Genomic DNA, 15,701 nt, shown 5'->3' with positions numbered 1-15,701 from the left:
TAGTCAATTGAAAACCACACACAAAGATGAAGAAACAACCAATGTGAAAAAAGACTAAAAGAGAAAGAAAAACAAAATAATAATAATAAATAAATGTCAATAAATATTGAGAACAAGAATTGTAGAGTTGTTGAAAGTGAGTCCCTAGTTTGTGGAACCATTTCAGAGTTGGGATGAGAGAAGTTACCCCTCTGGTTCAAAAGCCTGATGGTTGAAGGGAAATAACTTGCTAAACTTTAAACTTTGACTTTGAACTTTGCTCTGTTGGCCTTCACTGTTCCTAGTGGTGTAGGACCTGAAGCTCTTGTACCTCCTTCCTGATGGCAGTAATGAGAAAAGAGCGTGTTGGAGGTTCTGATGATGGATGTTGTTGTCCTGCGACAACACTTTATGTGGATGAGCTCAATGGTGGGGAGGGCTTTATCCGTGATGGACTGGGCCACATCTACTACTTTTTGTAGGCTTTTCCATTCAAGGGTGTTGGTGTTTCCAGACTAGACCTTGATCCAACCAGTCAGAATTCTGTCCACCGCTCATCTATAGAAGTTTGTCGAAGTTCTAGTTGACATGCCAAACTTTCACAAACTTCTAAGAAAGTAGAGGCACTGACATCTTGTAATGGCAGTTACATGTAGGACCCTGGACAAATTGTCGAAAGTTATAACATTGAGGAATTTAAAGTTGCTAACACTCTTCCGCCTCTGATGAGGTCTGCCTCATGGACTCCGGTTTCCACCTCAAAACACTTTGGTTTTGATGACTTTGAATGAGAGGCACCACCAGATTTTCAATCTTCCTCCTATATGCTGATCTGTTACACCTCTGATTCAGCCAACAACAGTAGTGTCATCACCAAAGTTAAATATGACATTGGAGCTGTGTTAACCTCACACTCTTAAGTATAAAGTGAGTAGACCAGGGGACTAAGCACACAGCCTTGTGGTGCACCTATGCTGATGGAAATGTTGTTGCCAATCTAAACTGACCAGTGTCTGCAAGTGACAAAATTGAGGATCCAATTGCACAAGGAAGTATTGAGACCTAGGTCTTGGAGCTAAAGATTAGTTTTGAGGGAGTGATAGTATTGAATGCAGAGCTGTAGTCAGCAAAGAGCATCCTGATGTATGTATCTTCACTGACCAGATGTTCCAGGGTTGAGAGACAAGCCAATGAAACGGTATCTGCTGTTGATCTATTGTGTGGATAAACAAACTGTAGCAGTTCCAAGCCACTCCACAGGCAGGGGTTGACATGTTTCATCACCAACCTCTCAAAGCTCTTCATCACAGGGGATGTAATTGCAACTGGACAATAGTCATTGAGGCAGGTTACCATATTCTTCTTGGGCACCAGTATAACTGAAGCCTGCTTGAAGCAGGTGGGTACCTCAGACTACAGAAGTGAGTTTAAAGGGATCAGTGAACACACCAACTGACTAGCACAGGTCTTCAGTACTCACTTTCTTAATCACTCTATCAACTTGTGTGGCAACTTTGAGTGATCTACAGACGTGAACTCCAAGATCCCTCTGTCCATCCACACTGCTAAGAATCCTGCATTTTGCCTTCAGGTTTGACCTTCCAAAGTGAATCACTTCACACTTTTTCAATTGAACTCCACCTACCACTTATCTGTTCAGATCTGCGTCCTACCAATGTCCTGTTGCAACCTATGACGAACTTCTAAACTACCCACAACAGCACCAACCTTCATGTCATCTGTTGCTTTGATCGACATTGTTTCGTGTACCTGATTTTGGCAGCTCTTCTGTTACACTTCTACTTTGCCTCAGGATTTTTACTACTGCATTACTTCAGTGCCCAGAGTAACAAACTTCACCTACTTTTTCATTCTCCTGATGGTATTGCAGATTGTAGGTTATTACAACAAAGATGGTGCTCAAGTCAGCCGGATTACAAAACGGTGTCTACAGCAACAGAATCCTACTTCTGGTGAGAGTATTTGCACAGGCAGATCATATATTAGATAGGCTGCTAGAATCTATGGTCAACATTAAAACATGGCAGGTCACATATCCCACTGCACTATAGCATTTTAAGGCTTCTAGCAGAGTGCTTATGGCTTTCTGCAGTTAAATATATGAAAAGGCTTTGTGTGAATATCTGATACGATTCTCAAAACATTACATGTATTCTCAAACTGACTGCATGACAGACTTAAAGAGGCAAGTAAATTATTGAGCTGCTCAGAAAAAAAGATATTAAATGGAATAGAAACTGACCAGGAGAAAAGTGGCTAAACATAAGAAATAACTCGAGCAAATCAGCACGAGTCAGCTCCACTACAGACTTAACAACTGTTTCCTGTGCAGCAACATTAGATTCTATCTCCTAGTCACGTCTGACTACCCCCTCAGCTTCCTTGACGTTGTGAACATGCATCAAGGCTTCACACAGGCATGGATTCCACAATTCTGAAAGATACGTTTTTTTAAAGCTACATCTCTCTTATTGGATTATTAATCAATAAATCTCTGTGAAGAATACCAATGAAAAAATCCCAAAACTCTCTCCTCACTACATCGTGTGCTGAAGGGACTTTTTCCTGTGCAGCACTGTTCGATATTCCATGTTCTTTGTCTGTGTAACACAATATATGTGCTTTTTCTGGGATGACACAGCAATGATTTGCTATTTCTTTAACATCCACAAGGTTGTTTTCAGTTTGAGTGCAGATGGGAAACTGGCAAATATTCTGTTTTCCTGCCCTTCACACAGAACACAAGGACCACCAGGCTAATTGCAGAGCAGGTGGTTATTTCCATACTATACTCATCACAATCAAAAGTTGCTTCCAATTCTTCCGAGACTGGACACCAACCACAAAATAAGGAGACAAGGTAAGCAGGGTTAACGATAGGGGGTGAAGACCGGGTTATTTATTTATTTTTGAGATTTATTGGGATACAGTGTGGAATAGGCCCTTCTGGCCCTGTCAGCCACATTGCCCATCAATCCCTGATTTAACCTTAGCCCAGTCATGGGACAATTTACAATGCCCAATTAACCTACTAACTGGTGCTTCTTCGTGTTGTGAGCACTCTCCTGCATTCCACAGGGAATGATGTACAGATTCCTTACAGACAACGTCAGGAATAAACTCCGACGCTCCAACCTGTAAGAGTGTTGCACTAACCACTACGCTAACTTGCTGCCTCTTTCTGGTGGGGAACATTACAGGAAGTTTTACAAACTGCAATAAAAGTATGAGGCAGATTATTTTATAGAAGGTGCCCCAGAAGATAAACTGAACAATTGTGAATCTTTAGTCAGAGTTCTAGAAGCATCCAATGCACCTCACACATCAATGGACAGTCCTCCCCCTCCCTGTACAGGCACCTCATATGCAAACACCAAATGGATTGCTAAATCTGATTGCTCTGCTGCAAAGACTGAAGTAGCTTCCTCATTATTATAGTTCTGATTGTTCAACAATCTAACAGCATATGATAGTAATAATAATAATACTTTATTTGTATATATAGTTGGGTAAAAAAGGCCAATTTATTTAGACATATTTTCGAATACTGTAGTTAACAGCCAGTGATCGTATGATACTTTTTTAAATGCAGGAATTGTCTATGTGGAGCAATTTGCTTTTGGTCAAGACACTTTGATTTTGGAGGTTCATTTTTGCCATCCTTATTAAGAACTTGTACAACAACACATTGAGCTTTAAAATGAAGTTATCACTGACCTTCCATTGGAGTGTTGGTGTCTGGTCGATTGGCAAATACAACATCAACGTACTCGAGTTGCATTCTCTGCAGAGAAGCCTTTAAACCTGAAGGTAGAGCAAAAATCTGTGAGTAGGAATGATCATTCAGCCAATAAGTGCAGCTTACTTTTTGTGATCATCTGCTCAGTCAATGGCAGGAGCCTGCCTTTGTCAATATTCAACATGTTCCACCATCTTCAACACAACCCCCACCAAATGAGGAATAACATTAAGCATTTTTCTCGAATTTTTGTATTTCAAATGCCCCCATAACACTTTATGAGATGAATGAACAGATTGCACGTGATGCTATTAAGTTAGATTTGTGATGCAGAGGTTAAAGATATAATGAATCATCTGAAAGACACAAAGGAGGAATTTACAGGCAAGGTTGAATGCAGCTCTGTTCATCTGCCTCCCGGGTTTCCCTGTAGCTATTAAACTGGCTCCTTCACACAGAGTAGGTTGAAATTAGCAACACCAATTCTTTCAATTACTACCTGGGCTAATCATAATAAAGTCAAGGGCTTGCATCATAGGTACGTTGCCACTACAAGCTTGTAACTTGGCTTCGCAGCTATTGAATTAACTCTGACTGTTTGTAGACAGATTCCTGAAAATACAGTAGTCAACCATCTCATTATGTTGGATGCTCCTTTTTAGAGGGGAAGAGAAAATGGGACCATTGCCTTATCCTGTTGTACATGTTGTGTGATCCCTGCATGCAAATTACAAAGCATCACTGATCAACATTCAGGCTGAAATAAGTTGCCTAGTAGAAGGAAATGACAAACCCAAACATGTAAGCTTCTGTATTAATACTTCTTTCTACGTATTAAGCAAAAGTCTGAACGAACAGTATCAACCATCAAAATCAGAAGCGAACTGTCATAACCATGCTTCGTCTAGCAGTACATGAGCGGGAGGATCAGTGATGCAGATACAAGACCATCACATTGCCAGGATAGATCATTATTCCTTAAAACTCCCTGTTACAATATTTATACCTACTCCTTCAATAAGCTGTATAATTCCAACCTGACAGTTAAGTAGAATTCCTGGCATTTGTATATAATACTTCACATGAACGGATCTACAGAATCAGAGTAAAATTGTCAAAGATGGCAAAGTTTGTGAATTATGCTCTAACACACACCGTACCTTCAATAATATGTTTTCGAGAAAGACCTCTTTCAGTCTCAGCCCTGTGGATGAGATTTAAGACATGTTAATAGTATTCATGTAATAAATAATAATTCCAACATTTTCAAAGGCTGAACAAGTAAATTAAGTTCTTCTCATTCATCAAATTTTTGTGTCCAAAGATTTACTTCCAAAGATACATTCTTCTGGCTTTTCAAACTATAAGTGCTGTAGATATTTGTTAAACATAAGAAGTACTGCAGATGCTGGATATCCAAAGCAACACACAAAAAAATCCTGGAGGAACTCAGCAGGTTAGGCAGCATCCAAGGAAATGAACAAAGAATTGCTGCTTCAGGCCAAGACCCTTCTTCAGCACTGGAAAGGAAGGGGAAAGATGCCAGAATAAAAAGGTGGTACTAGGGGAAGGAGGCTAGCTAGAAAGTGATAGGTGAGCCAGGTGGGTGGGAAAGATAAAGGGCTGGAGATGAAGGAATTTGAGAGAGGAAAGTGAACCATAGGAGAAAGGGAAAGAAGAAGTGCACCAGGGGGAGGTGATAGGCATGTGAGAAGAGGGGAAAGAGAGGGATTTTTTTTTACCAGAAGGAGAAATCGATATGCATGCTATCAAGTTGGAGGATACCCAGATGGAATATAAAGTGTTGCTCCTCCATCCCGAGTGAGCAAGTGGCACAAGAGAAAGCTATGGACCCACATGTTGGAATGGGAATGGGAATTAAAATGTTTGGCCACTGAGAACTTCTGCTTTTGGCGTATGCAGCAAAGGTGCTCAATAAAGTGGTTCCCCCATTTACAACAGGTTTCACCAATGTAGAGGAGGCTGTGTGAGGAGCACTTGGTATCTCCGGCCCGTTACCTCCCCCCCCCCCCCCCCAATCTGGCTTCACCTATCAGCTTCTAGCTATCCTCCTTCTCCTCTGCCACCTCTTTATTCTGACACCTTCCTCCTTCCTTTTTGGTCCTGAAGAGGGGTTTCGGCCCTAAGCACGGACTATTTATTTCCATGGATACTGCCTGAACTGCTGAGTTCCGAGAGATATTTGTTGTTGGCTGATTCTGAATACAGATCCACTGAACGTAAAAATGTACCCATGGAAGATGGGATGCATATTGCTCTTGTTAGTCAATAAAATACCAGAGCATTATCTAATACAGTATTCAGTTCCTACTTCAGTTACGATCAAATGAATACTAACCAAACATGCATATCAGTACTTGTTAGCAAATTCTGAACTTAGAAACCAAAGCAGTTCAATACCTGATTCCTACACACAAAGTTAGAAAGACAGTAAGTGCCTATTGTTAGAGCCTACAGTGAGCCGGACCTGCAATATTCTACATTGATCAATGTCCAACAGGGTCTTGTGATCACCAGAAAAATGACCAAGACCATCAGTTTTGCTGTTTGTTGGGCTGCACCCCACTCCCCCACGCACTGCCTAAGCCTACTGGTTGGTAGTTCAATTGGTCACTGTAAATTGTCCCGTGATTAGGCTCAGGTTAAATCGGGGGTTTAACAGGAACCAACTCGCTGTACCCCAGTACTGAGAGCCAATTCCAATCACTCCAACTTCATACAATCTGAAGATCAGTCAGAATTGCTGAATGGATGAGCCATCTCTATTTCAATGGTTATAGAAACGGCTCTTCTGCCACTGACAAAGAAATGGTGGCATCAATGAATATAGCAAAAGCAATATCCCAGCTGAAGAATTATCGATGGTTCGCGCCCCAGAATTAGCTGTGCCTCTGGCTAAGTTGCTACAATGCAGAGACAACACTGGCATTACCTGACAATGTGGAAAATTACCCCCAAAATCCACTCTCAACTATCAACAAAGTGATAGATGGTATCTTGAAAAGGGTTATTAAAGTGAAATTTAACCTTTAATAAACTGTCAACCATGCCCAGTTTTCTTTGTCAAAAGCACCTGGCTTCTGTCGTGAAAATGGATCAAATTTCTGAATTCCTTGGTCAAGATGAGAGAAACTGTCCACAACATCAAGGCAATGCTTGGCTGAGTACAACAGTGGGAAGCCCTATTAAAACTATCATGGGCATTAATGGACAAACACATACATGACAGATATTGTACTTTGCTCTTGGACAACATGATTGTTGGAGGTCAACTACCTAGCCCTACAATATCAATTGCTGGCATTCCTCAGGTAACATAGAAACATAGAAAATGGGTGCAGGAGTAGGCCATTCAGCCCTTCGAGCCTGCACCGCCATTCAGTATGATCATGGCTGATCATCCAACTCAGAATCCTGTACCTGCTTTCTCTCCATACCCCCGATCCCTTTAGCCACAAGGGCCATATCTAACTTCCTCTTAAGTATAGCCAATGAACCGGCCTCAACTGTTTCCTGTGGCAGAGAACTCCACAGGTTCACCACTCTGTGTAAAGAAGTTTTTCCTCATCTCGGTCCTAAAAGGCTTCCTTTTTATCCTTAAACTGTGACCCCTCGTTCTGGACTTCCCCAACATCGGAAACAATCTTCCTGCATCTAGCCTGTCCAATCCCTTTAGAATTTTATACATTTCAGTAAGATCCCCCCTCAATCTTCTAAATTCCAATGAGTATAAGCCTAGACGATCCAGTCTTTCTTCATATGAAAGTCCTGCCATCCCAGGAATCAATCTGGTGAACCTTCTCGGTACTCCCTCTATGGCAAGAATGTCTTTCCTCAGATTAGGGGACCAAAACTGCACACAATAGTCTAGGTGCGGTCTCACCAAGGCCTCGTACAACTGCAGTAGAACCTCCCTGCTTCTGCACTCAAATCCTTTTGCTATGAATGCCAACATACCATTTGCCTTTTTCACTGCCTGCTGTACCTGCATGCCCGCCTTCAATGACTGGTGTACAATGACACCAGGTCTCGTTGCACCTCCCCTTTTCCTAGTCGGCCACCATTCAGATAATAATCTGTTTTCCTGTTCTTGCAACCAAAGTGGATAACCTCACATTTATCCACATTAAATTGCATCTGCCATGAATTTGCCCACTCACCTAACCTATCCAGGTCACCCTGCATCCTCTTAGCATCCTCCTCACAGCTAACACCGCTGCCCAGCTTTGTGTCATCCGCAAACTTGGAGATGCTGCATTTAATTCCCTCGTCTAAATCATTAATATATATTGTAAACAACTGGGGTCCCAGCACTGAGCCTTGCAGTACCCCACTAGTCACTGCCTGCCATTCTGAAAAGCTCCCACTCTTTGCTTCCTGTCTGCCAACCAATTCTCTATCTACATCAATACCATACCCCCAATACCGTGCGCTTTAAGTTTGCACACTAATCTCCTGTGTGGGACCTTGTCAAAAGCCTTTTGAAAATCTAAATATACCATCCACTGGCTCTCCCCTATCCACTCTACTAGTAACATCTTCAAAAAATTCTATGATTCGTCGGACATGATTTTCCTTTCACAAGTCCATGCTGACTTTGTCTGATGATTTCACCTCTTTCCAAATGTGCTGTTATCACATCTTTGATAACCGACTCTAGCATTTTCCCCACCACCGATGTCAGACTAACTGCTCTTTAATTCCCCGGTTTTCCTCTCCCTCCTTTTTTAAAAAGTGGGGTTACATTAGCCACCCTCCAATCCTCAGGAACTAATCCAGAATCTAAGGAGTTTTGAAAAATCACTAATGGTGTAATATATTACCATGGGTTACCTTGTACTTACCTCCTATTTACACCAATGGCTTGTTTTACAGTCTTGTATAATTTATGTATATGTTCTTAGAGCAAGGACATGGGAACATAGTCACCTGCAGCTTCTTATTTCAAATTAGAATAATACTGCAATAAAGATAGTGAAGAGCTCCAGACGAGCAGCCAACCTGAGATGAATACAGGACATGAAGGTCTGTCTTAACATCAGAAACATAGAAACACAGAAAACCTACAGCACAATACAGGCCCTTTGGCCCACAATGCCATTCCAAACATGCACTTACCTTAGATATTACCTAGGGTTACCCACAGCCCTCTATTTTTCTAAGCTCCATGTACTTATCCAGGAGTCTCTTAAAAGACCTTATCGTATCCGCCTCCACCACCGTCGCTGGCAGCCCATTCCATGCCCTCATCACCCTCTGCGTTAAAACTTACCACTGACATCTCCTCTGTACCTACTTCCAAGCACCTTAAAACTATGCCCTCTCGTGCTAGCCATTTCAGCCTCTGACTTTCCACACGATCAACGGCTCTTATTATACACCTCTATCAGGTCACCTCTCATCCTCCATCGCTCCAAGAAGAAAAGGCCGAGTTCACTCAACCTATTCTCCCCAATCCAGGTAACAGAATTTTACAGACTTTCAAGGCGACTGGGTTACTTGCATGTCTTCACATTGACATAGATACAGAACACCAACATCAGAACAAGGGCACAAGCACTGGAACTCTTAATGTCTATCAGGAGTGAAAACAGACTACTTGTGTGATGCCCTCACATTCGAAGGCAATTCTGATCTGGACAGGGCTCCCTTTGATTTAGCATAAGGAAGCTGATCATAAGGCAGTTTGACAGTCAAGAGTAAACATTTCTTAACGGCTCAGGGGGAAGGGCCCAAACTGTCCTTTTCACAACATTATATCAGCTATGGAGCCATTCATAAGGGGAAGAGAAAGGGAGGTGAAAGTCAGCGTGAGGTCACAGGAGATCAGGATACATGCGACGTAAGATCTCGTTGTTGTTCAAGTACGAGAGATTGTTAGCTTCATTTAAAAATATCATAAAAGGCTAAAGTTTGTCAGTGTTGTAAAGAGAAAATTCAATGCAAATCATGGACTGAATGAGAAACCACATTTGTTCAGCAGTTTCCTCAGACATTAAATATGCTTGTTGAGCTTATAAGGGAATCCATTAGTTGGAGAGCTAATAACTGCTGATTGCTTAGGTACAAATAATTAACAGAACTAAATAAATTGCATTTAACTTACAAAGGGAAAAATAATGAGAGAATGGCAATGTTAATGAGCACTCACTTTCCTCCCCAGTAGATCTTCGTTGTTATCACCAAGCTCGATCGTCTGAAAGAGAAACATGGTAGAACAATCATTAGGTCAACAAATGGGGCCTGAAAACCTAGTTGGTACTTTTCAGCTCACTTGCATTGATTACCAATAAGTTTGCTATAATATGTGCCTGTCATCAATATCGTATCAGATTCAATGAGACCTGCGGGATTGGCAGGGAAGGATGGTGGATTGAGATGAATGGGGGATTGTCAGGATTGTGATGTCAGGGAAAGAACTTTTGACTCCACTGTTAATATATTATTTTAATAAAGCTAAACTTCAGTTAGTGCCCAAAGAACCTTGAATGAGCAAACCTTAGTCCTAAGCTAATAAATTTGGTCTCAATTCGGTGCTAGGATGCAGCCCAAAATGCCTAAATGACAGGTCTCACGAATGTAACAATGGGGTCAGTACTTTAGTTGATCAGCCACAAAGTGTCCCTGTGATAAATAGAATTTTTGCCCATTTTACATCTTCAAAACAAGGACAGTTGGCTATTTTGTACCCATTGTGCAGTTAAAATTGATTTCTTTCTGGGAAAACAAGGCCAAACAAAAAACAAAATTATAAAGATGTTAAGAAAACAATTTCCTTCATGCAGGCCATTTGTAGAAGTTTTGCTTTTACTATGAAAACAGATTATTTTACAGCTAGCACACACAAAATGCTGGTGGAACACAGCAGGCCAGGCAGCATCTATAAGGAGAAGCACTGTTGATGTTTCGGGCCGAGACCCTTCGTCAGGTCCTGAAACGTCGACAGTGCTTCTCCTTATAGATGCTGCCTGGCCTGCTGTGTTCCACCAGCATTTTGTGTGTGTTGTTGTTTGAATTTCCAGCATCTGCAGATTTCCTCATGTTTGTTATTTTACAGCTTTTGATTTCCTTCTGTAATAAAAAAGTTGTTGCTAATAAATGACAGCTCACTGAGAGCCAAGAGAGGTACAACTCATGAATAATCAATACCATAAATTGTGTTGCTTCTGCTTTGACAAAATAACATTAAAACATACATAAATTTAATTAACGTTATTCTGGGATGCAAAACATCTTATAAAATCCAGTAAAAGCACAGAAATAAACACAGTTTCAGGGAAAAATGCTAATTTAACTCATGCACACAATAACAGTCTCCTCACTTTTTAAAAGGATTCAGTTTCTAAGGTGTTTCTATTAGCAATGCATAACCATGATCTGTTGAATTAACTGCTGCATCCATGTGCTGATACAATAGCCACACACTGAGTATGTGAATGTTTCAGCAAGAGAAACCTAAATGACAAAATATAACTTAACCTGGGGCATACACTTCTGAAATTCAAAACAGGGAAGTGACCCTAAAAACTAAGGTGAGGAGGCTCTTGGGCCTAAATTGATGCCCAAAGCTTGCCTGATGAAATTTATGAGTATTGAATTATGCAAATCGTCTTACGTTGTTGTAGTTTGAAAGCTTCAATGATATGTAGAGTGGGGTCTCCACTAATTTTCTCCAGGTAAGGTTCAGAAAAAAAGTTCTGCGGAGCTGTTATGCACTATTGTCCCTCAGATGATGCGGTGGTGCTGTCTTACGGCAGCAAGCACCTAGGTTCCATCTGGACCTCAGGTGCTTGCAGCTTCTTCCTGTGACTACTAAGATATCTGCAGCACGCTCGGGCGGGTTGCATCCCACATCCCAATGATCTGCTGTTAGGTTAAATGGCTACTGTAAAGCACCCTTTTGCAGGCAAGTGGGAAAGATAATTGAAGGAGATGTGGTGGGCATGTGAGAGAGAATATTCATCAAAGCTACAGGGGAAAGAAGGAGAAAGGAATGGAACTGATGGGATCACTCTCCTGGGAGCTGGCACTGATTCAGTTAGCTTAATGACCTCCTGAAAGATCATTAACAGTAAAACAGGTGGACAAAATGTGGCTTTCTCAGTCTGTTCATTTGACATTAATTATACTTTAGATTATCCATTTATTATCTTTCTACTGAATCTTAAAATTCTGATTTTAATGTTTCTGAAAACCTGTGCATCAGCCACTTACTGTGCTTTCTCAAGGGAATACTGGCAAATGCAAGGATCTTATGCAAAACGGTTATGAGCAGGAATCCAGCCTTTTCATGATGTCGTGCACTAGAACACTGAGTGCTGTTGCATCTACTCAGGCCATTTGTTTACCGTGTACTATTTTTAATTGAAAAGACTTGCACATCTATGAATGAACCTTTATTACACAAGACTTATGAAAAAGTAACTGCAGTTAACATAGTTTCAAAGCCTGAGCTCTATTATATCAAGAAACAAAACATGACCCTAACACGACAAGCTACCATGTAGATGATGAGGTTGATTTCAACTTTTCAGTGGAAAAGGAGTCAATTACTTTCCTGTCCATATGTAGCAGAAAGATGCCTCAACAATTTTGTTGGCTGACACGAGAGACTGTATAAGCTGGAAAATGGAGCAACTAACAATCTGCTGGAGGAAATCAGTGGTTGGGGAGATTCCTGAAGGGCGGGAGGTTGAAGTTGTTGGGTTGAAACCCTGCCCTGGGCTGTCGATCCACATACCTGAGGAAAACGCTTCATTGGAATGGATCAGAAGAGACAGCTATCCCCAGCCACAACAAATGAGCAGGTCATATTTGGGTATGTCCAGACACTGGGGTCTTGGCAGGATTTTGAGTCAGGGAAAGGTGATTCTGTAGTGGAAAATCGGGAGAGGGAGCTAACCTTTGTGAAGTCCAGTGATATTCTTTCCACAAAGTAATAGATTTAAGTAATTTCTAGTGTTTCCCATGTACTGACATCTTTAACTTCAGCTGGCAAACTTCGACTGCTTCACTGTAACTTGGACTGTAGTCCATAAGGCATCATTCGATTGTGATCTGTATATTTAAAGAAGGGTCCTGCTACTGTTGAACAGACACTATGTTTGTAGAAATAGTAACAAGAATTAGTAGTCCACACTGACTCACTTGCTGAATTCAACATTATTTACTTCTCAATGACTCAGTTCCCTGGCCCTGGCCACTTTATTTTCACTGTGGATGTCCAGTCTCTATTCCCCATCAGCAAGCCCTTAAAGCTCTCTGCTTCTCGCTCGACATCATTCCTCCTCTGCCATCGCACTCCTCCGTCTGGCAGAACTGGTCCTCGCCCTCAACAATCTCTCTTTTGGGTCCTCGCTCTTGAGCTCTCACATAGGCCGAAGCTATGCCTGCCTTTTTGTTGGCTATGTGGAACAGTCCACGTTCCAAGCCTTCCCTGGTAATGCTCCTCACCTCTTCCTGCACTACACTGATGACTTAATTGGTGCAACTTCATGCACCTATGCTTAGCTCCTCAATTTTATCAACTTTGCTTCCAACTTCCACCCTGCCCTTAAATTCATTTGGTCCATTTCTGCCACATCTCTCCCCTTTCTTTATCTCTGTCTCCATCTCTGGAGACAAACTGTCAACCAACATCTTTTATAAACTTTATGATTCCAACGGCTACCTTGACTAAACCACTTCCCACCATCTCCTGTAAAAATGTTATTCCCTTTTCTACATTCCTTCATCTTTGCCACATCTATTCCAAGGATGAGATTTTCTTTTCCAGGGTATCAGAGATGTCCGCCTTCTTCAAAGAACAGAGTTTCCATTCTTCCAACATTGATGCTGCCCTCACCCGCGTCTCCTCCATTTCTCGGACATCTGTGCTCATCCCATCTTCCTGACGCCTTAACAGGGATAGAATTCCTTGTCCTCATCTACCACCTCATGAATCCAACGCACCTGCAACTTCCACCATCTTCAAGATGACCGACCACCAAACACATCTTTATCTACTCTCACTCTCCACTTCCTGCAGGGATCGCTCCCTATGTGATTCCCTTGTTTACTTGTCCCCCTCCACTAATCTCCCTGATGGCACATATCCCTGCAAACCAGAGAAATGCTACATATGCGCATTCACAACCTCTCTCATCTCCATTTAGGGCCCCAAACAGTCCTTCCAGGGGAGGTAACACTTCACCTGTGAACCTTTTGGGTTTGTCTGTTGTATCCAGGGTTCCCAATGTGGCCTCCTCTACATTGGTAAGACCTGACATCCACCAAAAATGGAATTTCCCGGTGGCCAATCACTTTAATTCCTATCCTGATTCTTGTTCTGACACGTCGGTCAATGACCTCCTCTTCTGCCAGGATGAGGCCACCCTCAGGGTGGTGGAGCAACTTCTCACATTCCGCCTAGGTAGCCTCCAACCTGATGGCATAAACATTGATTTCTCATTCCAGTAATTTCTTTTCCCCTCCCCTTCCCCCTGCTTGGCCTCTTACATCTACTCACCCTGGTGTTCCTCCTGATTCCCTTTTTCCCCAAGGTCCACACTCCTCTCCTATCAGATTTCTTCCGCTCCTGCCCTTTACTTTTCCTAGCCATCTGGCTTCATCTATCACCTTCTAGCTTGTCCTTTTTCCCCTTCCTCCACATTTTTATTCTGGCATCTTCCCCTTTCCTTTCCAGTCCTGATGAAGGGTCTCAGCCTGAAATGACTATTGGTTACTCATTTCTATTGATGCTGCCTGACCTGCTGAGTTCCTCCACAATTTTATGTGTGTTGCTCTGGATTTCCAGCAATTAAGAATCTCTTAAGTTTATTACTTACCTGGTTTCTGATTGGTTTATATTTCCTATTCTTTTTCCAATTTTAAAATTCATATAGTATTAAGTCAAATCTTTGAAGTTTCACATTTTCCATATTTAGTTGGATTGATAATTTAAATACTAACTTTATGTCATATTTCAACAAAATGCTAATTCCAGAAAAAAGAAAAATAGTGAAGAAAGATTTTGCCTTTTACAATAATCATGTCATTGATTATGAAAATGAGCTGTTGAAAGTACATTGTAATTTGGTCAGTGAGCATCCACTGAAGGCACTGGACAGCATTCAATGGTTATAGAATAAACTTATCTCTTGCTATGAAAACAGAGGCACCTGATATTGCTTCTAAAGAGGAAAGTTATTGGAAACAAGGGTGCCCTGAAAGATATGATTGGAGGTAAAGGTTGAAGTGTCAGCTATTCTGGATTGGGTGTTGTGCAATGAAGCAGAATTGATTCGAGAGCTTAAGGTAAAAGAACCCTTAGGGGGAAGTGATAATAATATGTTGAAATTCACCCTGAAATTTGAGGAGGAGAAGCTGAAGTCAGATGTATGAGTATTACAGTGGAGTCAAGGGGATTACAGAGGCGTGAGAGGGGAGTTGGCCAGTACTGACTGGAACACCGGCAGCTGTGATGGCAGAGCAGCAATGGCTGGAATTTCTGGAAGCAACCTGGAAGGCTCACGATATATACATCCCAGAGAGGAAGAAGTATTCTACAGGCAAGATGACACAACCACGACAAACAAGAAAAGTCAAAACAAACATAAAAGCCAAAGAGAGGGCAAATAATAGAGCAAAAATTGGTAGGAAGTTAGAGGATTGGAAAGCTTTTAAACAGCAACCGAAAGCAACCAGAAAAGATATTACGAGGGTAAAGATGGAAAATGAAAGTAAACTAGCCAATAATATTAAAGAGGATACCAAAACTGTCTTCAGATACAGCACATAAACTCTAAATGGGTGGAGTGGATATTGGATCACTGAAAAACAATGCTGGAGAGGTAGTAATGGATGACAAGGGAATGGCAGACGAACTGAGTAAGTATTTTGAATCAGTCTTCACTGTAGAAGACACCAGTAGTCTGGTGGAAATTTCATGGATTATTAAGTG

The 15,701-nt window shown here is 41.6% G+C and overlaps 1 protein-coding gene across 1 annotated transcript in view; it reads right to left on the bottom strand.

The window, feature by feature from the left end:
- Positions 1-15,701, bottom strand: part of kcnab1a (potassium voltage-gated channel subfamily A regulatory beta subunit 1a) — a 213,576-nt gene that overhangs the window by 19,150 nt on the left and 178,725 nt on the right. The window contains exons 6-8 of the mRNA XM_059946445.1: positions 9,912-9,956; positions 4,900-4,943; positions 3,718-3,804 (exon numbers count right to left, since the gene is read on the bottom strand). Coding sequence (XP_059802428.1) covers positions 3,718-3,804; positions 4,900-4,943; positions 9,912-9,956 — 176 coding nt within the window. The remainder of the gene's footprint in view (positions 1-3,717; positions 3,805-4,899; positions 4,944-9,911; positions 9,957-15,701) is intronic.

Source organism: Hypanus sabinus, chromosome 2 (assembly GCF_030144855.1).
Source record: "Hypanus sabinus isolate sHypSab1 chromosome 2, sHypSab1.hap1, whole genome shotgun sequence".
NCBI lineage: Eukaryota > Metazoa > Chordata > Chondrichthyes > Myliobatiformes > Dasyatidae > Hypanus > Hypanus sabinus.
This window is presented reverse-complemented; position numbering and strand designations above follow the sequence as displayed.